The 26438-nt window shown below is 42.4% G+C and overlaps 2 protein-coding genes across 3 annotated transcripts; one reads left to right on the top strand and one right to left on the bottom strand.

Annotated features, from left to right (window-relative positions):
• Positions 1-777: 777 nt before the first annotated feature.
• On the bottom strand, positions 778-9174 carry LOC102313106 (breast cancer metastasis-suppressor 1-like protein-A). 2 transcript variants are annotated; one of them, XM_005917088.3, is made up of 10 exons: positions 8894-9172; positions 8586-8676; positions 7280-7407; positions 6708-6787; positions 6400-6496; positions 4784-4873; positions 4609-4673; positions 4476-4515; positions 4129-4258; positions 778-1747 (listed from the first exon to the last, which is right to left on the bottom strand). In XM_005917088.3, the coding sequence occupies exons 1-10, from the start codon at positions 9027-9029 to the stop codon at positions 1630-1632; spliced, it is 975 nt and encodes a 324-aa protein (XP_005917150.1). In that variant the 5' UTR covers positions 9030-9172; the 3' UTR covers positions 778-1629. The 2 variants fall into 2 exon arrangements, with proteins under 2 accessions (XP_005917150.1, XP_005917152.1); XM_005917090.3 differs by lacking the exon at positions 778-1747 and adding an exon at positions 1754-3568 and having other exon boundaries at positions 8894-9174.
• Positions 9175-23458: 14284 nt separating this feature from the next.
• LOC102313910 (NF-kappa-B inhibitor alpha) lies at positions 23459-25851 on the top strand. The gene is made up of 6 exons (XM_005917091.2): positions 23459-23768; positions 24340-24445; positions 24541-24748; positions 24863-24951; positions 25064-25324; positions 25420-25851. Exons 1-6 carry the CDS (start codon positions 23545-23547, stop codon positions 25447-25449), a joined length of 918 nt encoding a protein of 305 aa, XP_005917153.1. The 5' UTR covers positions 23459-23544; the 3' UTR covers positions 25450-25851.
• Positions 25852-26438: the final 587 nt, after the last annotated feature.

Here is a 26438-nt window from a genome sequence, read left to right as displayed (position 1 = left end):
AGCACTGCATGTACAAGGATGCCAGCTGCCGTTAAACCCCGAAGAAGAAGAAGAAGCTGTGTCCCAGAATTCATAGCGCGGCCCAGCTCAGTTTCCAACAATGGCGGCAGCTAGTTAGTTTTAATATTACTCTTATTATTCTTTCTGGGTCACAAAATAAACGTTTAACATATTTTCAGGCGAGAATGTAGCTGTGTAAACCTCAAATATCTGCTCAGTTTATCAGGACACCGCATATTTTCAAAAGCGCTCCGACGTTTTCGACGTCTGTTACCCACTAGCTCGATAGCTAGCCGGGGGCTAGGTCACTAGCGCCGTGAGAACACCGGACTCCCGGCAAATTGTCTTGAAACCCACCGCCGTCTTTCACTGCTCAGGTTAAACCTATATAGGTCACTTAGATAACTTGAAAATGTTGTTGTTTGGCTTTTTTTTAGTGTTTTATTTGTTCCTGAGTAAATCGGTTTGGCTGAGATTAAAGTTATAGTTTTTACACAGCTGAATAAACATCAAGCAGACAACTGATTATCAGAAGTGTGAGATGCTGGAGAATTTACTCCGGTGTCCTGTTATACTTTAGATAGCAAGGAGTTTATTAAACTTCACCGAAACAATCTGCAAATTTCATTAACATTTAATAAACTATCATCTTTATTTTTAGTTAGCACAGACCTTACACACTTAAAGCTGTAAGCTAATGATAGTTATATAAGAGCAGATGCTGCTGGTGCAATAAGCTGTAGTTTTACGTCCAATGGATGATGATCTGATTAGTCGACTAATCGCAAAAATAATCGGTGACTAGTCGACTATCAAAATAATCGTTTGTGGCAGCCCTACTTTGGAGTTAAATAAAATGTAGTGCTGGAAAAAAAAGATAATCCTAAAAGACCAAGAGTTTGTTTAGTACAGTGTCTCCCCTTCAATAAATCCTCTGGGGTGCTTTAATCTCATGGTGTTCATAATATAACTACTCACATAATATTGATTCGGTTACACTTTTTAAACTAAATTAAAGTTGGTCTGGGGTCCCTGGGGATCCCAATACAGATCTATCAGGCTCTGTACGAGCATGAAATTCAAGTGTAACTGGTGCGTCTGGAGAGGCAAATCAAACACACTGCTGATGGCGTTAGTGTTTCTCACTCACACATTCGCTGACCCGCTTCATTTCTCCCGCTCCTGGTGCTAACCCAGTACAGAGTATGGCTTCACTGCGTTGATATTGTTCAGGACTTTCTGTCCCCCCCCCAAAACCCCTCCATCAGCCGAGGCATTGTCTAGTCTCAGAAAGGCACGCGACTGAGCTCTGTGGTTCACAGTTTGCTAATGCTCTGGTTCTTCACCTTTCTGTTTAGCAGCACTTTGCATTGATCTCCGTTCCAGAGAAAATGACACTTTGTGACCTTGTCGATAAGATACATATACATATTTACAGAGAAGATCGTCTCCTTATAGCAGAAGGGTCAGTTTATGTATTTGCAACTTGTGCACAGAGGGAGTGAAATGAGATGTGTATGTGTGTGTTGTAGTAGTAGTAAAATGTACAAAAATACCACATGGAAAAGGACACTGAGAAAGACAAACGCAGCAGAGATGATGGTTTATGTATGTGGCCGTGTTTTTCATTTACGAGTGTTTGATTGTGTATTTGCCTTTCTGCAGCTGGGAGATGTACAGCTTTGACTTGGTACCATCCAGTCGTTTGAACCACACCTCATCATTGTTGATGGTGGTGATGATGGCACTGCATGACACACAAAAAACAACAACAACAACGTCAGTGAACAATCGCCCCCCAGTCCTCTCAGATGCCAAAGACGTGTGTGATGACTGTGTGCAAACACACAGGAGGACGCAGCTTCTAAGCAGGAAGCCAAAGTCAAACCTGCTCTGTAATGCTCAGCAGGCTTCTGGTTAGAAAGCAATAAAGATTTAATAGATGTGTCCTAAACATGTTCTTGATTAGTTTATCAGTGTCGTTCAGGGTTTTTGGCCCTCGTCTTTACAACAGAGCCTTGTGGCCATTCATTTATGCACAGCTGTCCTAAATATCCCGCCACAGCATATCAATCACTTTGATATAATCTCTGGACTTGTGACTGGGCAAACTGATTCCTTCCATCACACCTCCACCACTGTGCGTTTGGTATGAGGCATTTGTGCTGATATGTTGGACCTGTGCATTACGATCAAACATCTCCACTTTGGTCTCGTCTGTCCAAAGGACATTGCTCCAGACGTCTTCGCACACCTAAACCCTGCTGCACAGTGAAAGTATCTAAACTGTTGGAGGCATCGTGGTAGCGCTCCATCTTTTAAATACAGTCTATAGTGCAGAAGTGACCTCACTTACTCTCCCTGAGCCGTTAGCTTCCACACTTTCTATAAGCAGAGAAAAAACACTAACACCAAAAAACACTGCTCTAATACAGACATTATACAATCAAGTGGACAGACGGGTTGAAACTAGGATGAGCAGGAGCGAGTAGATGAGCTTAATTGAAAAACAGCAACAAACCATTTCATATATTCCACTGAATGGCCAAAGTTTCCTAAAGACAGTTATAAAAACACATATTTTTATTTTGTTATCATTGGGTTACTTCTGTGTTCCAATCATTGGCAAATAATAGTGAAGAATGAAGAAAACTGACCATAAAACTGGCAGAACAATTTAATAAGTAGTGGCCTAATTTGTGGTTTAATAAGTTTAATAATGAGTTCTAAATCTAAACTAACAAAGAGTGTACACAGATTTATAAATCTGAGACCGTGTGTCCACACTTTGGATCTCACAGATCTGAGCTGCAAACATACGAGCGTTTCATACACCCAGCCTCAGGTGTCTACAGGTCATCCCTGATGCAGGAGAACAAAAATAACTGGATCATTGCGAGTCCAGAGCTGCACAGGAGGACTAAAACCTAAATAACGACATGAACATTTTATCCTTTGACCAGTTAATGAATAGCTGTCCAAGTATATCAGGTGTCTGTGTTTAGCAGTGTTGGTCATGTGAGCACTTCTCCTGGCTTTTATTTCAGCAGCTCATTTGCTGCTCTGACTGGCTCCTTGTTCCAGCATTACTGGAAACACGATTCATTCTACACATGGATGAAACTGCTTGTACTTCTGTCACTGTTGCAGTATCCTTTTACTGTACTACTGTTACATGAGATCTGGAAGTGGAATATACTGTAGATTAGTCATTTCTAACCCTGGTAAAGGGTTTAAAAAAGGACCAGATGTTTAACTGCTTGTAAATTGCTTCATCATCCTTCTGTAAAACATTTCATTCAGTCCTTTATTAGAAGAGCTTCCTCTACGACTGCAGTACAGCAGATATGTTGAGCACCTTTTCTGTGAAAGGCAGACACAGGAAGAATTTGTTCACACCTGCATAAAACAAATGAGTTCCTACTACAGACAGGGAAGTGATGTTCAGGTTCATTACTGAGCTGCTTCCACAGGAAGGATCTCATCACATGGTCAGAGCTACTCCAACTACACTGTCGTCCTCGGCCTGCTGAAGATGGTAGTTCAAGAGCACAGTGCTGGAACACATCTGCAGAAAACAGCTGCATTTGTTGTTACAGTTCTTAATACTTAACTTGGCCCCTGTGTATTTGTATAAGTTTAAGTACATTACCTGTAATAATTATAATAATGGATTGCATTTATATAGCGCGTTTCAAGGCACCCAAAGCGCTTTACAATTTCACTATTCATTCACTCTCACATTCACACACTGGTGGAGGCAGCTACAGTCGTAGCCACAGCTGCCCTGGGGTATACTGTCTGGTGTGCATGGCTGCCATATCACAGCTCTAACTGCTCATAACAGCCACCTGCTTGTTTCGCCACTCAGTGGTGGCGGTAAAAGCGAGGGGGAGGTGATGTGGCATCATTGCGTGCCTTCAACTGACAGCGCATCCTTTCCAGACGGCACACAGGGCGCGATGCAGAATGTGCAGCCACATTCAGCCTCGTAGGCACATTGTCTCCCCAGCATGTGACTAGAGAGCCATTCAGTCACGTAGCCTTGCACAGTGTGTCACGAGCAGACGCACACACATTCAGAATTCATACTAGAAGCTGTTTCCAATAAACCCCCTTCCCACACACCTAGTTGGGTACTCGTCCTTCCTGTTGATACAGATGGCCTGTCCCCTGGAGTACCACTGGTTGTCATAGAAAAGTCGACCGTCCTCGGAGCGTGCCACGTGGTGATGTCTGTCAGGCTTTACTGCAGGCACTGGAGAAGGAGCAGGAAAGAGAGGAAGAGACGGAGAGGTTTCAAGACAAGCGACGGGGACAGAGTAAGGTTAAAAGAAATAAAAAGTCTTCTAAAAAAGGAGGGAGTCTCCTCTGAGCACAAAGTACTGAGTCAAAACTCCTCGTGTGTAAGTGCGGGTTGATCGCCACACTCAGCCAGGTATCGACTGTAACCAAGGACGAGGAGAAACTCTTACCATCCACCTTCACCCTGTGGGGCCCCAGTGATGCCATTGCCTGTGAGGGGAGGACACAGACACAACTTGAAAGGTTAAAATCACAGCTTGGACACATTCAGCAGGTGACAAACTCTGCTTTTCAGAAGAATACCTTTCTTATTGCAGTCCAGTCTTCAAGGATATCCAGGTCTTGCAGCATGTAAACAATATAAGGCCGTGATAGAAGTTGAGGAAAAAAACAGGAAAAACAAACAAAACATTGGTTTTAACAGCACGTCTGTGTGTGGAGATGAATGAGACAAGGACAGAACAGCAGCGAAGGATATCAGAAACAACAACGGGCTTCTTCTTCTTGACCGGGCAGAACGGGTCCTTTTTCTTGTTCTTCCGTGAGTGCAATCCATCATTCCACAACTCTGCAGAACGGAGAGAGAGCGGAAAACAGCTGTGCGTTTGACCACTTCCTTCTACACTGCTCAAAACAACACATCAGATTCAACAAGGATCAAAATCATGCTGGATATCTATACTCATAAGAACAGGAAGGCTCCACCAGACAATGTCCATCCCTCAGGCCACCTGTGTAGGATCACCTACGAGCAGTGACACTGACCCTGGTCGAATGCAAAACTAGTGAAACAACAGTCCTGTTTTGGGGTTGTCTGTTTTGAAACAGTGTAGATTTAACTGACAGTAAACTCATCCGATGTCATTACTTGGATTATAAATCAGATGAGCAGTGCAGCTGTGGGTCCCCGCAGGTCATCACAAGGATTGCAGAATTAAAGCTGTACCCGTCCATCTTTTATTTACAGTATAGTACAGCTAGGCAACCTAAATGTGAGTCACCATCAGTGTTGGTCAAGTTACTTGAAAAATAATGAGTAACTAATTACTGATTACTTCCCCCAAAAAGTAATCCTGTTACTTTACTGATTACTTATTTTCAAAAGTAATTAATTACTTAGTTACTTTTTAAAAACACGATTTACAACCTGAATAGGTGATAAAGCGATAGATCTTTCAGCCCAATTCTACTTTTTCTGCATAATCCATCATACAAAATGTAATCAAATGGAAAAGTCTCTTTTTAAAACTTGTTTTATTAGTTTTAATCTTTTAACTTTATGCATCAAGCAAAATTTAATTATCTGCAACATTCTCTGACTGGAAGAAATTAGTTTAACATTTAAACCTATTTTCTGCACATTCCAGCACATAAAATAAAATATTTTGTGTGTTTACACTCAGTCTTTCAAATAGATGCAAGTAAAACACAGCAGAAAATAAATAAAGTCAAAGACTCAGCGGTCCTGTTGCTCTATTTTCACCTGTAAAGCAGGAGTGGGGTAGGCGGAGGGTTACCCTGGTGCAGGTGTGCCGCGGTCAGTGGAAGAATCCGCGAGTTTCTCTGTGAGTTTCCCATTACGTCGTAGCTACTCGGTGCTTGTTGGAAGTTTAGGGGTTTTTTCGCTGTAAAAAGAAGTTTTCTTCCCACGCACAGCGGACACTAATGTTTTTGTCACTTTTTATGGAATCAAACTCAAAGTAAGGTCAGTACTTCCACGCTTTAAACGCTGCACGCTCATACTCTCTCTGCACTCGATATGTGATCCATTGTTGATCTGCACACAGCTGTTGTCACGAACGTCGCACTCGCTTACGTCACTGTCATGAGACATTCTCGCAATAAAATCACGGTTTTAGTAACGCAGCATTCCTACAGGAAAGTAACGGTAATCTAATTACCGTTTTTGCAATAGTAATCCCTTACTTTACTCGTTACTTGAAAAAAGTAATCGGATTACAAGTAACGCGTTACTGCCCATCTCTGGTCACCATAGACCCAACTTCTGACAAATGTCTGGCAATTCCTGACTAAACTCTGGATAAATACCTGATAAAAATACAGAATAATAAAAAAAGATGTTCTTGTTGCTACCTGAGGTAATGTCGATACTGTGCCTGTCTTCCTCCAGTCTTCTGATCTTTTCCTCCAACTCACTCTGCACAGTATCAAACAGCAGCAACTTCTCACTCTAGAAGGCAGAAAACACACACACACACAACAATACTGAGCAAAAATGGTCAAATAGCTTAAACTAGTAGGATTGAGTTGAATTTACTCCGCAATTAAGCAAAACATCTCAAAAATCTAAAATTACAGACGTATTTGAAACTTCAAAAGAAAGAAAAAAGATAAAGAATTCTCTGTTTTTGAACAAGATGTATTTTAACTTGGCCTCTCACCTCCCAGTGCTGGCACGCTGCTTGGATCTCACACTCGTATTTGTTCTTTACTGACTCCAAGCACAGCTCCCTGTAGATCCCTGGAAAAAAATCATACAAATCTAATCTGCAGGAAGGACAAGATCCTTTTCTGCAGCTGAGAGTCGTACATAAAGGAGGTGATAGTATTTCAAAGTTTATATTCCCATTTAAAATGCCAAGAAAATATAGTGAACCCTTTAAATGATCAGGATGTCTACACATAAATCAAGATCGATACACACGTGCTTGAAGCACAGATGAAATCTGTGGAAATCTGAAAAGAAGCTACAGAAACGCTCTGATGGAGATTACTGCTGTTAAACAAGTTCACTTCAGGGATGCACCTAATTTCTCCAGCCTGCATGATTCAGTATTGTTCAGTCAGACCATCTTTGCTTGGACTTGTGACTTAGATGGAGGTCAGACCTTATTTTGTAAGTAATATTTGCAGAAATACTGTTAATCCAACTGGGTTCACAAACTACAATGTAAACTTTGTATGTCAAGGTCACAGTCAGACCTATACGTCTCCATGACAACTATAGACTCACCGGCCACTTTGGTCCTGATCTGCATGTTCTCCTGCAGGTTGGCTAAAGGTTCCAGATACTCTTGGGCACAACCGGCCATGACCTCCTGGAGCTTGATGTCCACCTGGCTCAAACGCTCCTTATACAACCTGAACGGCAGATAGTTGCATTTTAAAACCGTGTTGTAATGTCTGTTGTCAAACCCATTTTAGAACTGATGTATAAATGTGACTGGCATGGCCCGGCCCGGTGAATGACAGGTAGAAATCTCTCCAAATATGACATAAGTAAGTACCTGGACTGGACAGTAATAACCCAGGAATGACACAGAATCCAAAGGCACACTGGAGGTCTGTACTGTGAAGCAAGATTTGGGGCTTATCGATGCAAATCCAGGTTCACCCTTTGGGTTTTCAGTGTTACGAGGGTGTGTTATGACTCACTTCTTACTGGGGAATTATGCTTCAGCAGGAAATCTATGGCATAACCTGGTGTGAAATGTAGCACCTCTCTAGAAATGGAGCTACACGACCAGTTGAGGCAGCCCACAACTATGGCGACTGGCCTTCAGCACTGATTGCTGACACTACCAGAAGGGCTGTGGGACAATGTCCAAAGCAGTGGGAAAACTAGAGGGACAAAGATGTTAACCCTGGAAAAACCGACCACAACAAAGAGCGGGGGACGACGGAGGGAAGAAAGGACATGGTAAATAGCATGTAATGCACTAGCACAAGCATAAATGTTTCAATGACATCGGCCACTTGTATAGGTTATGTCGTAGGCTCAGCAAAGATCATGCACAGAAGTCCCAGTCAGGTCATGGCGGGGTACATTGCCATGGTAATCTACAACCTCCTCCAGAGCAGGTTATGTCAGTCATTCCTGTAAACTATCCTGTGTGAACTTCAGTGTGCAGATAGTGAGCGAGTCTGCAGTGTTTATAGCTGTGTTTGAGCATCACTACGCTCATGTCTCCCCCTCCCTGTAACAGCTGGGATAGTTTCCAGATCTCGCTCCACAAACCTCTATGTTGGGGCAAACTGGTAGATGGCTGCATGGGTATGTTGAACTTATTTTGTAGTATAGGCCTCTGGACTCACAGCCTCACAGCATACTGGAACACCATTTCAGAACCAGTACTTTATACAAACTGCCTGAAGGCAACAAGACAAATCCATGATATTGACCAGTAATACTGGCTAAAATGGACCAAGATCCACGGTCCATGTCACTGGGAATATCCCAGTGAATCTGACAAACACCTCAGAGTGTGAGTCCCAGATGTCAGAGCTGCTTTCAGTGTGAAACATGTCAGAGAGCTTACTGTTCCTTCAGGTCAGTGAACTGCTTCTCCAGTGTGGTCATCTCATCCAGGCACTCCATCCTCCTCCTCTCACAGTCTTCATCGTCCATCTCTGTTCACATACAGACATGACAGCTTTGACAACCCCTCCACACCACAACTGCTTTTTATCCTCATCCACATGACAACCCCACACTGCACTTCACACCCAAGCAACCTGTCAGCCCATTTTTAAGAGAAATCACGCGCACTGCTAAACATATCAATTACACTCGAGTATGTAACACGAGTTTAACTGTTGGTTGATGTTCAAGGCCTATTTTTCCCACCCGAGCTGTCTCCATCTTCAGACACGGACGAGCTAACGGTATCCTCCTCGTCTGTGGTGCTGCCGTCTTGCTCGGGAAAGTCCACCTCCATTTCTTCGTGGTTGCTTTCTTTCTTCTCCCGCGAGTGGACCGGCATTGCGACTGTCAGATAAGCCGGTGTTAACGGGGTGGCACGGCCTTTCTTCAATGTTTCACCCCGAAGAAAGAGCCAAATGCAGCGGTAGCTAACCGGCTAGCTAGCCCGCATCTACCAGCTGGAAATACAAACATGGCCACCGTCAACCAATCATAAGGCGCTTTACTGAGTTTGTCCAATCAAATGCTTCTGTGAACGAGCTTGCGACCGGAAGCTTGCAGGGATTTGTAGTCTTTAAAAAAAAACTTTTTTCAAAACGTCTCTTTATATCAAGTCTGTTGTGAGGATTAATTCTTTATTTTGTCCATAGATTAATTCTTGTACACTTAACTTAAACATTAACTCCTGACAGCAGTTTAGAGACTCTCACACAAATGCATCTATATTTATATTTCATGACAAGCACCTTTTGTTAATATTACAAATCTTTAATTGATTTAGACAGGCTGGCACTGCAGTCTCTGGTGCTGATCAAAATCCATACCTTTAAAAAAATTGTATCCTTTTCATTTTCTATCTTTGGAGGTCATTTTTTTAACCCATAAATCTACTATAACTAGATGCTACTTGTAGTATCTAAGCTATACTGTTACTGTATTAGTTTTTCTTTCCTATTTTCTGTCTGATAGTTACACAGCCACATTTTCAGATAATAAGTTTAGTGTATCTGGACGTATTTGTGTAATCCCAGACTTCAGGCTTCTGTGAATGCACCAATACAGACAGTTTGTGATGGGCAGCCAACCAGAAGAAAGTTGGCTAAAGTAGCCCAAGGAAGGGAGAGTGGTTAACCAGCAGGCACATGGGCGGCCAAGGCTCGCTCATGACTGTAAGGTTGTGGCGACTGACCCGTGTGGTCCGATCTAACAGATGAGCTAACTCAAATGACCAAAACAGTTAATGCAAGTGTCAGAATACACCGTGCATCAGTTTGTTGGGTCCTGCCATCCTTGTTGATGTTACTCTGACACGTACCACCTACCTAAGCATTGTTGCAGACCATTAACATGGTTTCATAGAAACTGTATTCCCTGATGGCTGTGGCTTCTTTCAGCAGGAACAGCGCACTGCCACAGAGCAACAATGGTCTAGGAAAGGTTTGTGGAGCACAACAATGACTTTGAGGTGTTGACTTGGCCTCCAAATTCTCCAGACCTCAATCCAGTCGACCATCGTTTGGATGCGATGGACAAACAAGTCTGATCCATGAAGGCCTCACCTCACAGTTTAAAGGATTTGCTGGTAAAATCTTGGTGCCAGATACAACAGCACACCTTCAGGTTTAGTGGGTCAGGGTTGTTGTGGCATCTAAAGAGGGACCAATATTAGTCAGGTGGTCATAATGTTATACCTCATCAGTGTGTAAGTCAACTGTAGGGGTTTATAAGTTCCTCCAAATGGTTATTGTGTTGCCCCTTTTCTTTACTTCATAATGCAAATCATCTAAACGAAACTTCTCAAACATCCTACGAGCTGTTGGAAAAGTATTGTGGGAAGTGTTGTTAATGCTGATTTTATCTGTTGTCACGCTCTGTTTTGTAATTTTAACTTATTTTATGTATTTTATGACTATTGTTCCTTTTATTAATTGTGTTTTTTGTAAGGTGACCTTGGGTTTCTGAAAGGCGCCCTCAAATAAAATGTATTATTATTATTATTATATAATAATAATAATAATATAAAAAGCATGTAATATAATATATTCAATAACTTGAACTCACTCAAAAGGCAAGATGACATTTTGGTTAGATCACGATTAACCTTTAAGGCTGTTATTTCCACCTTAAAGCTGTAAAAAAAACCCATCTCAACAGAAATGGATACTATTCATGTTTCTTTGTGTTGTTACTTGCACTTAAATAGTAAATACCACCTGAGTTATGGCTCTGTGAAGTGTTTTCACAGGAGTTAAAAGTAACTCACATCTGCAGGGAATATGAGAGCTGCAGGTGTGGAGCTCTAATGAACATGGAGACTGGAAGCACAGAGAAAGTCTCACCGGAGCTGACTCATGAATGACAGCGTGTTAGTCCTGCAGGTCTGGACCCTTTATTTGGCTCTGGAACCAGACAGGTTCCAAGCACCCGGTGCAGCTGCAGGAACACATTGCAGAGGTGTTAGAGAGCCTCTGCAAGCTGAGTGGCAGATGATTCAAGCACCTCGGGGTTCAAGCTGTCACGGCTCGACGCTTGACTCTATTCTCACTCACCTGGGTGGCAGTGATGGATGACTTGAGGAGCGAGAGGAGGCTGCAGTCGTGATGTTGTGTTGTGCGGTGATGGACAGTCGGAAGAATGAAAGTAGTGCATTTTCTTTTACTGGAGAAGATTTCAGCACTTCGGTAAAATAAAATCAGTACATGCCGAATGGTGTTCAATTACACTGTTTAATATTTGCACATGCAGGGATAAGAGACAAACCCCATACAGGCTTTCATACAGATATTAAACTTAGGTATTTACAGAATAACCACCATGAAATTGCAACCTTTAGAAGACAGAAACTAAGCCAGAAAATGTGATTACCTGACAAGAAGTTGCTTTTTAACGCAGTTTAATGATCCCTCACTTGTGATAGTATTGTCTTTATTTTGAGCTCCTTCGGTTATTAATTTACTTGTTGCCAGGAGAGATCTGTGCACAGCTCTCTTTGACTAAACAGTGATCCATTTGTTGGAAATGTAAACGCAGCTTTTTGATGTCTGATGAAAATGGATTTTGGTGTCCTGTAATGAGGTAGTTTACGTTTTTTAAACATTTGCTTTCATGAAATGTACAATATTCGACTTAGTATAGTGCTGTACACAATATCCACTCAGAGCCCACAATCTTCACCTTTCAACCACACGAGGGCGATAGAGGCCTTTGACGGTGGTTCTCCAAAGCTCCTCTGTTCTTGAAATCACTCAAGTGAAAGAGAAACAATTAAGAATAATGATAAACTCAAACAAATAAAATAGTACACAATTTAACTACGAATAGCTGATTGCATTACACAATAGACAAATAAACTTAATATGCTTGCTGTTGGCTGCACAAATGGTACAAAAATATGAAACAGCAAAGCTCTACCCAAGACAGGGATTGTGAATTTCTTAACCCTTTAACAAAAGTCTCAGGATTAGGCAGGATTTTACCTGAGAGTACAGTCAAAAGCAGAGGTGTAACAACTCCACAGAAAGATGGTGATACTTGTTTGGCTGTGTTGCACAAACCAATGAGAATTAGGATACAAAGAAATCCAGTAAGCTCATACCCTGAACAGTTCAATCTAATTCACCGAATTAAACAAAGTTCAAGAGTATTATCAGTAGTAACCATAAAATACATGGAAATATGTGAACGGCATGTCGCTGCACTGGACCACTCCCTCCATGATCAGTATTTGGCATTTGATGACTTTCCTGCTTTATCATTTTCCATACATACATTCTGTTGTTGGCTCTTATTCAGCTGCCATATGTTGGGAGGCAGACTACACCCTAGACAGGTCGCCACTCTGTCGCAGGGCTAACACAGAGAGACAACCGTTACAGTCAACCTATGATTTAGAATCACCAATTAAATCAACCCCTCTAACTGCATGTCTTTGGCCTGTGTGAAGGTGGAGAACCAACGCAGACACAGGAAGAACAACTCCAGACAGAAAGGCCCCGGCCATATGGGGGATTTGAACCCAGGACCTTCTTTCTGTGAGGCAACCGTGCTAACTATTGCATCTTGTTCTGTACGTTAGGAGTAAAAAACCCCATTAGGTGCTCGTTGTGTTTGTAGGAGTAGCAATTTTTGTGAACTACAGATGAACCGGTGGGATGACGGATGTGTCACGGCGTGGGCTCGTCTGTCTTTAGGCCGGTTGAGCTAAAAATTACATTCTGTGTCTTTCCTCAGATTTTTTTTTTCCACAGTGGCGAAGGATGAGATCTCAGAGAGGACTCGGGAACACACGATCCGACTGCACTCACACCGCATTTTTATGTTTAGCCATCATGAATAAAGAGGGTCACCTGAATAACAATGTCTCACATCCATTTTTGCATTGTAAACAAGTGGATAGTGTGTCCCATTGTGGGATGGCATTATTGGCTTTCCTCTCATAAAGGTTGACCCAGTGTATCATATGCTCGGGGGGATAAGAAGGAAGGCAGTGGGTGAGCTTTCAGGGAATTAAACCGGTTGTTTTCACAGTCAGCTGATTATTAGGCCTCAAGGTGACGGCACATGGCTATTTTTAGGGGGCTAAAGAGGTGTGTTAAGTTCCCCGTGTAGACATTTGTAACATTTCTGCACTATCAGGAAACAGACAAGAAAAACCGTTTAATTTTTAATGTTCTTTTAAAGTTACATTAAAGTCATTTAATGAGCTTTTATTCTCTGTGTGGTGGCTGCACATGCAGATCTACTAACAATGTCAAATAATACATACTGCTGCATTTTTTTAAAGGCAATTTTTGTACCGTCACATTCAGGCCCAGAAACTCAAGCCTGGCCTCCATGAGGTATAAATGTCAAGAGCGCAATAAGAACCCTCTGATACGACCTGCAGAGGGTAAAGCCCCAGAGACAAGCTGCTGCCCATGTAACAGTACAATAAGCACATTAAGAGAGTGTTGATCCCTTTGGCTCAGTTCACTCTTTATCTGTGGAAAAAAGAAGAAAGAAAAGTAAGCAAAGATTTTTCTAATTTAATCTGGGCCTCGTCTTGAATCAGTGCATTTGTGTTCATAATCTATAAGCAGCTGTGATTTCAGTTGTTCCTGGCCTGCCCTCTGTGTCTATTAAGTCCTTCTTTGGAACTTCCAGTCCTTATCCACATCCACAGCATCCTCTACTGGCCACATTGCCATATTGGTCTTGGTGCTATAGTTGCTTTGATAGTGATAATAAATGATTAATCAAAACATTTAAATAACTGTAGATAAACAAGATTCCCCCCCTTCCTTTCCCCCCTTATCTCTTGAGTTTATCCTTTATAAATCATCTTAGTTTCTCCTTTATTTTTTAAGCCAGTTGTTCATGATTTCCACATCTCGGATGCAATCTGATCCATTCCATGCTTTCTAACTGCACTGGACGTCTCTCTGTGTCTCCTGTTACTGTGTTACTGCAGCTAGACTGAACGGGGAGGCTGTAGCAGATCACAAAGGTACTTTTTAGGTGGAGGCCAAAAATACGCTGTGGCTTTTCGGGTGGTCTGACACGCAGTAATGAATCCATTATGTGTCTGCTGGCTGCATTTGTTTTTCCTCTCTCCAAAAACACACAGAATGTTCCAGTCGTCTTACCAGCGACTGCTGATTCTCTGAACTCCTTTAACAGTACGGGTCATTCTAGCAGCACGAGCTAGTGCACGACACCAAAGCTGACAGGAGGCCTGCCTGATGTTCGGCAGATGCAGAAATATACGGGAGAGTGTTAGACGGTAAAAGATTTTGCTCAGTTGATTCGTGGCTTATCTTGTAGACTCACTATTTCCGTAGTGCGTAGCGCTTCACACGGCTCTAAGTGTGTCAGGAAACTTGGCTTGTTTAATTTGTATTTAGCGCAGTATAGTACTCAGGCAGAAAGTCTGAGCTGTCTTTGTGGCTTATTTCAGAACACTTGTAATGTTTTTTTTTGTTTCTCATAGTCTTATACAATGCTGGGTTGGCACAACAGACAATCAACGAGAAACTCGAGAGAAGAGAAAGAAAACTAAACAGAGAATCACAGTTTGTGGTCGGGCTGCATGTTTCCTAATTTCCTTCCAACTGTATTACTTAAAGCTTTGCTGGAAGAATCATAGCTCACTGTCACCTGCTTTAACTGCTTTGCATGTCCAGTCACATGGCTGTCAGCACTGTGATAATAATGTGTAAAGCAAAGTAAATACATGAGCTCAGAGTTGCTTGTGTGCACAGGTCACTGCCCTGCCTATTTTCTGACATCATTAAAATGTGGCTGAAATCACCTGTAGTTGTAATTATGATCTATTCGTCACTTGAAGCGTTTTCTCTTCTGTCTCCTTTGAACCACTGGAGCTAATCGTCTCACTCTAAAGACAGTTTGAGTTCTTGGGCTCATTGTGCTGTGGGAAGCTTTGAAATGGTGTAAATCCCCTCCATTAGCATTCCTCCTCTGCTTAACACTTTGAAATTTTTATTACAATGTTAACTGCCGTTAGCCTGTTTCACTCACTACACGTGTAAAGGCAGAGCTCCAACAGCCCCACAGCTGTCTTAAGCTGAACTGCATGTTGGCATAACCAGTAGACTAGGATTCTACATGTTGTGTGAAAGTACACTAGATTTTTATGTATTAGTACACAAAAGAATTCATCCAAGGCCCAGCAGCGGCTGCACTTCCTCCGTGTCCTCTGCCATGCCTGGAGACAATGGCCAGCTCCTCCTGTCTCAGGAAAGCCAGGCCATCACAGGTGACCCTTGCATCCCGCCCACCACCTGGTTGACCTGCTGCCCTCTGGTCAGCGCCTCAGGTCAATCAGGTTCCACCCCTCCAGACTCTCAAACAGCTTCTTCCTCTGGGCCATTCGGACTGTTAACAAACACTATACACTCACACAAATATGCATGGTTATCCATCACGTTCGTATATATTTCTCTTGTTTGCTTTTTGCTCCTGCCGTCCATTATTTATATTTTATTCTGGCACAGCTGGTGTGGAGCGCCCATAATTTCATTGTACAGATAAAATGATGCCTATTCTATTCTATTCTATTCTATTCTATTCTATTCTATTCTATTCTATTCTGGCCTTAGCAGGTTCTAAAATTATTTAAGTGACCTATTGTGCTATTGAATGTAGGAGTAGTGTGTGAAAAGTACACCCTTACATCTTCTGTGACAATTAAGAGGGTAAGTTAGAGCCAGGCTCTGCTAATCAAATGCACATGATAAAGTGATCATCAGTAAACGGGAGCACCTTTATAAAGCAGAGGTTTTGGTACTTTGCTGGTGTGGAGCATTCAGGTGTGTGCTAACATAGTACAGAGGACAAACGTGCAGTTATTGCTGCCTATCAATGTAGGTAGAGTTATAAGGCCATTTACAAACTATTTTAAGTCCATTATTCAGCAGTGGGATTATCATGAGTGGAAAATATTCAAGAGAGTTGCCCATTTTCAAAGGAGTGGATGTCGCAGCAAATCCAACCCAAGGTAAAAAAAAACAACAACAACAACAAGTACGTCTCAGACTCTATGAGCTTCAGTTAGAATGTTAAATGTCAAAGTTCATGACAGTACAATAAGATAAAGACTGAACAAATACAGGTTGTTAGGAAGGGTTGCTGGGAGCGCGCCTCGGGCCTCAAAAAAAGGAACATGGCAGCGTAGATATGCAAAGTTGCATCTGGACAAAGCAAAAGACAACAGACAAGACCAAAGCGGAAATGTTTGGACCAAATGCAGCAACACACTCGGTCAAAAGCAAACACAGCACATCAGCACAAGAAGCTCATAACAACTGTCAAGCACAGTGGTGGAGGGGAAGGATTCGGGCTTGTTTTGCAGACCCAACCTTGCAGTCATTAAGTCAACCATGACCTCCTCTGTGAAGGCATGTGTCTGACAGCTAAAGCTTGGCTCAAACTGAATCATGCAACAGGACAAGAAACCCAAGCATAGCAACAAATCTACAACAGAATGGCTGAAAAAGAAAAGAATCAAAAATACGCCCAGATAACCATTCCTCTATAATGATGTGAGACACTGAGAAAGTCATAATGAGAAAGCAAATTGCTTTAAGTTATTGCTGTAAAATGTGGACCTTTTATTTGTTTTGTTTTTTTAAATGTCCCAGTATGTAAAACCTTGAATTTCAATTCATGTTTTCATTTCTATTGAAGTCATTCCAGTGAATGAATTGCCAAGAATGAAGAAGAAGGACTAATGTTTCCCAGGTAAGAAGCTGTTTTGCAACATGTCGAGGTGGTGAAGGGGAAACTAAACCTTTGTTCAAACGACTGGTAGCAGCTCCCATTTCGAGTGAAACTTTGAAGAATAGGCACATTAATTTTTAACGTTACATACATGCCAGTTACCTTTAGCGCAAGATAAGCATATTTATAGAAACTTTTAGTATGTATCCCACATCGCCAATACAGTTCCAACATTTGTAACAAACCAGACTGCAGGAAGTGATTTTAATTATACATTAAGAGCACAGACAGACATCGCTTACGCTAACGTGGAAGCGACTTATGCTAAACTTACACTGTTTTTAATAGCCAGGAGGGATTAAAATGATGACTCATTGAATAGAAGACCATTGTCCCACTTCATCTGTGACCTCTGAGTCCTTTCCAGCAGTAATAAACTTAGCTTAGCATAGCTTCGATTGTAAATGTGAGGAAACAGCTAGCTTAGCTGAATGGTTAAAACAGATCTACAAGCACCTTTAAATTAATTTCTGGTGTGGCTTGATTAATGCAGAGAAGTTCTTTTTATTTTCTTTTTTCCCCTTTTTTATTTACTGGGAGTCACATGCTGGAACTTTTCCTCAGCTGACGACAAAGACTTCCTGGAAACCCCACTAATTTGCCTGGCAACCTTGTGACTATGACAACAGCAAAAGTACTAGTTGCTGTTTGTACACTTTGTGTACAATTTGGCCAGGCTAGCTGTTTCCCCTGCTCCTATTTCTTAGACTAAAATAAGCTAATGAGCTACTGGCTGTAGCCTACATACATACAAGCATGAGATTCTCCCAACATGCCGAACAATTTCAATAAATCTCTGAAACTCAAACATCTAAAAGACCAAAAAAACAAACAAAACAAAAAAAGTCCTGAAATGGCCAGAAAATTGTCCCCGACTGTCATATTGTCATAGAGCTGATGTTAGAGCCTCTCATGTGTTTGCGTGCTGCTCTAAGTGTTTTTAACCTGGTAGTTTGGCTGTGAGAGATGCCTGTGGCAGTAGGGCAGTGGGGCAGGAGGAAAGGATATCAAATGGATCCTTATTCCTGCTCTGTATATATATATAGCCTACAGCTACAATATGCATGTACATATAACACCGTGGGAATGCCTGGGAAGGGTAACAAAGGTATTACCCCTTCTCCGAATAACGCCTACACTTCCCCGAAGTAAATATGCATTTGCGCATTCAGCACGAAACTAAGTCAAGAAAGGGGAGGATCTCATAGATTTTCACCTCACTTTGAAAGTTTCAGTCAATACACTGAGTCTCAGATGTCTTCTGTCAACTTTTTCAGAAGTTATAGCAGAAGAAAGAGAAGGAAACACAAAATCTTATGACCGCACACACCACTGAAACAGGTATGGAAACCTGTTTGAACCATTTCTCAATTTGTTATGGGAAACACACAGGGTCAGTGCATTTCCTCGGCCATGCAGACGCAGTGAGATCACTGGAAAAGTACAAACGTCACTCACATTAACTAATCTAATCCTAATGATTTTATTAAAGCGCATTATATATAATATCTGATACGTTATCTACGCTGTTATGCACTAACAACTAATTATGTTGCATCAGTGCGGTGAAGTCCCTTTGACAGAGAAACATCCTGACTCATATCATTGAACCCTACCTACCCATTATCAAATATCACCCATGGAAAACAGCAATGTGTGAACTTGTCATAGTAAAATACTCCTTTTTTACATCAAGCCACACATTATGAAAACATAAGGTGGGTGTAGTTTGTGTCAACTTTGGGTGTAGAACTGCTGTGTCAGTATGCCCACACAAAAAATGATCTTGTTTAGGTTGTCCACTGAGTGATTACTGTAAAAATGAAGTAATAGCTCCCTCCTGAAACAGGAGGGAAGTCGTCATGAATGACAGGTCCACATCTGGGAAGCTGAGGCTATTTTTAGACGCTAAACTGAATACAACCAACTAATGCAAGCGACGTAAAAAAAACAAAAAACCTTTCTGCTTATCTTATATTCAGTTTACCTTTATCTTGCACTTCAGAGACTTGCATTCTGACACATTTGGGGAGAGAAAAAAACATCTCATTTCCTGCCACAAGTAAGATTAGAAGCCTTAAGGTAGCAGGCAGGAGGAAACATGTAGCCTTCAGGTTACAAACTATAAATAATCTGGAAACATCCACCTTTGAACAGTTACACTCTTAGTTGTGATGTTGAATGCTGACTCCCTGAACTGACACTCAGTCAGAAATGGCTGAGAAATCAGCTGGAATGAGGCTAGATGCATGTATGGAGTTTTTGTTTCTTGTTTACTTTCATTTTGGGGCTTGCCACTGGCCCATCCTTGTATTTAGGCTAAAGAGAGCATTTATCTTATTTTTGTACCACTGCACAGTGGTCAGCAATGCTAGCTCACAGCAAGAAAGTTCCTGGTTCAAACCCCAACCAGGGCACTCTACTGTGCTATCCAAATACGATAACTTCTGGCTTCAAAAACTAATGTGACATCTCCTCTATGAGCTCCTTAGAGCAGTGTTTCCCAACCACTGTGCCGCGGCACACAGGTGTACCGTGAGAAACGATCAGGTGTGCCGTGGAAGATTATCTGGTTCCACCTGATTAGTACTCTAAGCCACCAGCGTGAGTAACGGGCTGAACAATTACATTCTCTTCCATTAGAGAGCAGTACAACTACCTGCTCTAATTAAACGGGTCGCCAACTTCCAGTAAAACAGAAGAAGACGAAGAAGAAATTACATAATAGTCATGCTGTGAGACGACGCAGCGCATAATAGCAATAGATAAATATTTGCAAAGACAAAGTAGTCAGTCTGACCTGAGTCCTGGAGAAGCTTCGGACCCAGATGAAGCCCGAGCATGAGCAGTGGTCAGAAGAAAGCAACAAAGATATACTGGGGATAAACTAAACCGCTAAATGGATGGGAAAATGATCAATATGCTTTTTATGACATTTTAGTCATAAAAAGTCACCACTCTCTCCAACAGAGCCACTGCCTTAGACTAACGTGGCATCAGCTAAATGCGAATAATAAAAATATAAATAATATATAATAAAAGATGGAAGGTGACATCATTCCTTAGTTTCTGCAGCCTTGAAATGAAAAACCGCGCGTTGTAAAGAGTGGTGGGTCTTACTGTGAAGCTGCACGCTCACTGGCTAATGGGCACCCCCCGAATTATCCTCCATTTTTTGATGCATGGTAGATTTACAAAACACACTTAATTTTTTGTTCAGTATGACCCAAAATGAGGAACTGAGACCTTTAATGCATCATTTAAGTGTTTACAGACGTCAGGACGGAGAGCTGTTTTCCCGTCGATTTCTATAGGATCAGAAGGGTTTTGCAGCCACAGCTATCGCCATCTGGTGGCTGGAGCATCATGTTTTATCTCGTCTATAATATCTGGTCCAAGTGAAAGAATATACTGTATGCAGGCTAATTATGGAATGAGAAACTGATAAGTGGTAGGACTGGTAAATTGGTATTTCCAACTTAAAAGAAATTGAATTGCCCAAAAAAATTAAAAACAAGAACAGACTGAAATGGTAACTAAACACTGTCGGGAGTCAGAGGCTAATCCACCGACCTCCAGACTCCATTTGCCTACAAAGAATGTCTTCAAGTTAGTAAAATTTTTAAATGAAAGTAGTCACACACTGCAGGTAATGTGAATAATGCTTTGCAACCAGAAATACGGGCAAAACAACAATGAGACAAAAAAAACAGAAAGGAAAACTGAGGCTGCAAACACACCCTGGCAACAGGCTGAAATGCCCTGAAACCATTCTAACAAATATAAGGGTGTGTCTTTATGCTAATGAAGGAATCAGGGCTGATCTTGAACAGGTTTGCGTACAGATTATGCATAATAACTCTCGTGTCTGAAAGGTGCAGAGAGGCGTGTCTTTGAATGCAGGCCAACTGTAACCCTGCTCCAGACGAGTTGGCCATCGACTGGCTTCAGACTCACACTTTGTGTACAGAGAACTCGATGCTTTTCATTAATCAGCGGGAAAGAAAATGCGTGCATTTCCCAAAATTGAAAGCTAAAGCCACAAAAATAGATACTTTCCAGAATTTGCCTTGTTTCGGCTTCTAAATATAGTCCTGCAACTCCAGGCTCTTTACGTAAAACATGCACTGCACACCAAAACTTCCTCATTGTCATCTTTTTACTGGAAAAAAAGTAGCCATGCACGTCATCTGTAAAATCAGTAAAGACTTTTGGTATTACTGTAAAACAAGTTCAGAAAATTCAAAACACACTGTGTGCTTTCTTTTTTTTGTTCCCTTTGTGGCCATTCCAAAGTTACCCTGGATGTTTTTTGTTGCATTTAGCAGTTTTTGATGGAAGCAAAAAAACCATTATCACCTCCATGGCTGCAGTATTTATTGCAGAGCTGTTATGTAAGACCACATCGGTTTCAGCTTGGACTTAATAAACCGGCACCGGGTGAGGTTGGAGTTGGTCAGTTACGAAAGTGGGAAAGTTTCATGACTTTCGAGGTGTGAAGCCCCTTGAGGCATTTTACTGACTCAGATAAGTGGTAATTTACCCACACGCAGACAGAGGGCAATGTACAGCGTCAGTGGTTGGTGTCCATGGAAACCAGCGGTAAACACATGGCCCGTGGAGACGAGAGCGCTTGCATAGCTTCACCAAAAAAAAAAGGCAGCTTTCATAAACGTAAAGTGGAAGTCCCGGCATTTCTCACACACGGTGAATGTGTGACCATATATACACAAAAGCACACAATCACGGCAACAGGAAGAAAACATAGAGGTCTGCAAGAACAGTTTGTCCACAGATTCCTCATTCTGATACTTGGCAGCGGTTAAAGTATGTCTGGAATTTCTAAAGGACACAGAAAAAGCCGTGCATGCTTGCAGCGGTGACGTTTTTCTGATGTGACGCACTCTCACACACTCTCAGACAGGGATACAGCAGGCTTCTAGATAGTGACATCACAGACCCTCCTCCGGGTGTGTGTGTTTTCTTTGCAATCTCTACTGAGAATCGCCCCACAGAGGTGTGAAAGCTTCGCTGCGCTTGGATACTGTTGCTATGTTTTCACCAAGCCTACCTTTTACAATGCAAACAGAAGTGATCCTGGGATTTTTTTCATGTGAAATGTCAGGAGAGCACATACAGGTAGCTCTGTCACGCACCTTTCTACCTTGTTGTGTAACAGAAAGGAATTTCCTTTAAAAAAAAAAGATCCCAAGCAAGATCAAACCAAGAAAACTTCCTAAAATTCCTCCCAAAAATCTCAGCAGAGTTTTCTGCATGAGTTAACACAGTGTTTTCCAGGAGCTCATGGTGTCAGGCATGTGCAATGCTGAATGGGCAAGTCCAGAACATCCTATTGTGGAACATGCAGTGTTGCTTTCATAAGGGAGTCTCCATGAGGAAACTTTAGAATCTTCCCCCCAGAATCTCTGTCTGCATAACTTCACTTTGTAGCGTAAACCGAAATCTGTCCCAGTTAAACAACATGAGAAGATTTTTCACGTCTCTAAATGTGATGTGTGATCATAACGGTGTTATTTTGATTATGGAAGAGAAACATTAAGGTGCTTATCATTTTATTTGATTATATCCATCAGGCGAGCTCCAAGTCTCCATAGACTCTAATGTTAAAGTGCTCAACTTTACGTGTTTACAGGACACATAAACAAGTAAATGAAATATAGTTTTGAGTTCTGCAGTTATTTTCTGCCTTCGTGACAACTGTAACTGAAACTAATCCAACCTTTAATATTTTTATGTTTTAGTTTTGGACAGTGAAACGTTGGTATTTTTTGAGCGTGCAACTCGGGACTAAATGACAGGTGTCTAGGTATGGATTCAATGTATGGAAGACCATATATAAAAAGGTCCATCTTTTAATACAGTCTATGTATTTCGTGCCAAAGTCCTAAATCTTTAATAATATAATAGTAATAATAATAAATATTTGAGCTGTACATTTGGCTGCACGTGATATTAATTTGGCTCTTTGTGCTTTGCAACCAATATTAGGTTTGTCTGTTACTGAGAATTACAACCACAGAATATTTATAGGCTTCACGCTGAGGTTAACTGCGAAGAGCCCGTGATATGCGTAATTTTTGAAACACAGGAAATTTGGATGTCTGTCTATTTAAAAAAGTATTTAGATTTGGTTGAAAGCATAGGAAGGAAAGTATGCAGTGCTACTTTGGTTAGCCACTTGAAACAGATAATTTCCCCAGTGCAGTAGGGAATTCTTCAAGAGCCAGTCAGGGGCTGTCTCCCTATCATTCATGCCAATCATGTCTCATTCACTGAAATTAAATCTATGTCCCCTAACCTACATCACAGGTGAAAATAGGTGTCTAATAGGAAACTACAAGTTTTCAGTCTGAGTCGTTTGGGGGGGATTTTTCTCACAAAAGCACAGGCCCGATGTGATTTCCCTTGCTAAGATAAGTCAATTGGAAATCCCCACTTAGGCGCCGCCCCGGCAGACGCGCACACAAAACCCAGCGCGCCCTCCCTCAGTAGCACAACTTTGCTCTCGCCCTCTGAAACAGACGGAGCTTTTGCTTATAGGAGAAAGGAAAGCCAGCATGTACAGAGTTTCTAACCACAACCAAATGGATTATAACTTGGACAACATGGAGCCCAAACACGGGAAAATGCTGCCTTGCCAAGAGGACCGTTTTGACAGCGGTGTGGATTCGCTTAAGGAAGACGAACTGGCGAACGACTTCGAGGAGCTAAGATTGCCGAGCGAGGATCACTCGCAGGAATACGAGCCTTGGAGAACTGTGGTGACCGAAGACGGTGACACGTAAGTGGACTATTATTGTTTTAAAAAAAAATCAATGTATTTATTTAGTATGAACATGTATATGTGTGTGTGCGTCGATTAGTCGAACTTTAATTGCGCATTTGCAAAATTCCGCTTTGTGCGTAAATTGAAATCGGCTTTTGCACCAGAGCGCAGGATCGGTGCACATGAAAGATCTGAAAAGCTGCACAGAAATGTCGGAAAAGTTGCATGGAAACAACATCTTTTAAAGGTCTTAAAAATACTTTGTGCGCATGTGTTGGCAGCGCAGTGCATAGTCGTGTGTGTGTGTGCGTGTGCGTGTGTTGGCTGAGCGTGCAGTCTGGGCGGTGCTAAAGTCCGCTCTGCGCGTTCAGGAAAGTCCCTGGCCTGCTGCCAGTAACTGATAAAGCATCAGATGTGTCAAGCCACAACTGGTGGAAATAACCCGACAAAACTCCATTCTTGCGAAACGCTCCACTGCTCAGGCTTTGTTCTCTCATATTTGACTGGAACCACTTCCTCTGTGCGTAATTTTTCTTTGAAGGGCTCTATTTTAACTCCCCTCTCTTTTTCTGTCCTCCCCACACAGGCTGCTCCATTTGGCCGTCATTCACGAAGCCACCGAACATGCCGTCCAGATGATCAAACTGTCTCATAATCACCCGTTCCTCAATGTGCAGAACCACCAGAGACAGGTAATAAGCGGCACTGTGCCAGATCCACGAATCCCTTCCGAAACCTGCACACTTTGCAGTCAGGTTAACATATGTTTCTGTTGTGTCCCACACAGACCGCCCTCCACCTGGCAGTGATCACAGAGCAGGCCCACTTGGTGGACAGACTCCTGAAGGCCGGCGCTGACCCGCTGCTGGCCGACGACAGCGGAAACACAGCCCTCCACATCGCCTGTAAAAAGGGCTCCCTGGCCTGCTTTGGCGTCATCACCCAGAACTGCCAACGTCACCTCACCTCCATTGTGTCTTTCCCCAACTACAGTGGTAAGCATCGAGTTCAAATAGCGCCCTAAGAAACAAACTCACTCTTATGTTTCACTTACACAGCTGTTGAAGTGTGTGTAACTGAGTTTGCTCTACTTCCTTCCCTCTCCATAGGACATAACTGTCTCCACTTGGCATCCATCAATGGCTACATTTCTCTGGTGGAAAGCCTCGTTCGGCTTGGTGCAGACATCAATGCACAGGTAGGTGTCTCTAACACGGAAGCCATTTGGATTATTTTATGATTATTATGATTATTATTCTTATTCACACACATGCAGAAACTTGACCTCATATTTCTGTTGCTTCCTGCAGGAACAGTGCAGTGGACGGACGGCGCTCCACCTGGCCGTTGACCTCCAGAACCCCACGCTAGTCTGTCGCCTCCTCGACCTCGGTGCAGACGTCAACTGCCTGAACTACGGTGGCTTCGCCCCGTACCACCTCACCTACGGGCGGCAGAACGAGGAGATCCGCTGCCAGCTGTATGAGAGAACGGCACAGGAGCTCAGGGAGCTGCCTGAAAGCGAATCGGACGACAGCGACATGGAGGATCTGGACCTGTCAGAAGACGAGGTCAGTATCTGCTCAGCTTTGAATATCACACTGAGATCCGATGGAGTCAAAACACTTTAAGGCGTGAATCTATAACATTTTTTTCTTCTCTACAGCTCTATGATGACATAAAGTTTGGAAAGTAACAAGAACAGCCTGTCCACTGGTGATGTAAAGCTGCTACTGGGTTAGTCGAAACCACGGCTCCCAAACGGGGGGACAGCTCAACCCACGTCCCCCCCTCTCCACCCACCGTACCCTCTACCGTCCAAGTCCAGAGGTGCTGGTCCTGGGATCACGAATGAGTATGAAGGTGGCGCCCAGTCTGGTCGGGATCGCTGAACGATCCGTACCAAAAAAAACCCCACACCAAAGCAAGACCATGACTTCTGTATGGTCCTGATGTTACTGTAATAACTGTACAAAATAATGTGTATATACCAGAACAGACGAGTGTAATATTTTGTAAATACAGAGACTATTTTTGTACATGTGTGTGAATTTTAAACACTATATAAAGAAAAATAAAAGGAGTTTATGAACATGAACTGCTTTGAGCGGCTGCTGTGCGTTTCCTTCCTCATGACGATGATGACTTTGTCTTGGCCTTTCCACGCTGTAATACGAGCATCATTTCTCACTTATAGTGATGAAGCACAGTCATCAACCAGACTTGTGAAAGAGAGAGACACACACATAAAAAACCCCAAAAAGATCACACTCAGCCGCTTGGAACAGTCTGGGATTTCCTTTTGTTGGGCGAGGTCACAGGGTCTCTGAGTCACCGCGCTGAAAGTCCCTGGGCGGCATAAGAGGAACATGATGTGCTTGAATATTCCACCCTCCCCTGGAACGGCTGTGAGTGGCAGCTAGGAACTGGCGCTACTGGGTAGAAATACCAAGGAGGAAATGTTTTACAAATATGGGCGAGCGTTCCAGAGAGCTCAGTGACCCTTTCTTTTTCTTTTTCGCCGTGTCATTAGGACCAGGAAACTTTCTTTGCTTTACAAGGAAGTCCAGGCTGTCCCTGTCAGCCGACACATGCAGGTACTTAGGAATTTTTCAGAAAGGAATTATCTGAAGCAACCGAAATGAATTTCCCAATAAAGTTATCCTTGAAGCAACGCTCGAATGC

Source organism: Haplochromis burtoni, unplaced genomic scaffold, assembly GCF_018398535.1.
Source record: "Haplochromis burtoni strain Fernald_Lab_line unplaced genomic scaffold, NCSU_Asbu1 Contig_22, whole genome shotgun sequence".
Classification (NCBI taxonomy): domain Eukaryota; kingdom Metazoa; phylum Chordata; class Actinopteri; order Cichliformes; family Cichlidae; genus Haplochromis; species Haplochromis burtoni.
Note: the sequence above shows the minus strand (reverse complement) of the source record. Positions and strands in the feature narration are given on the sequence as shown.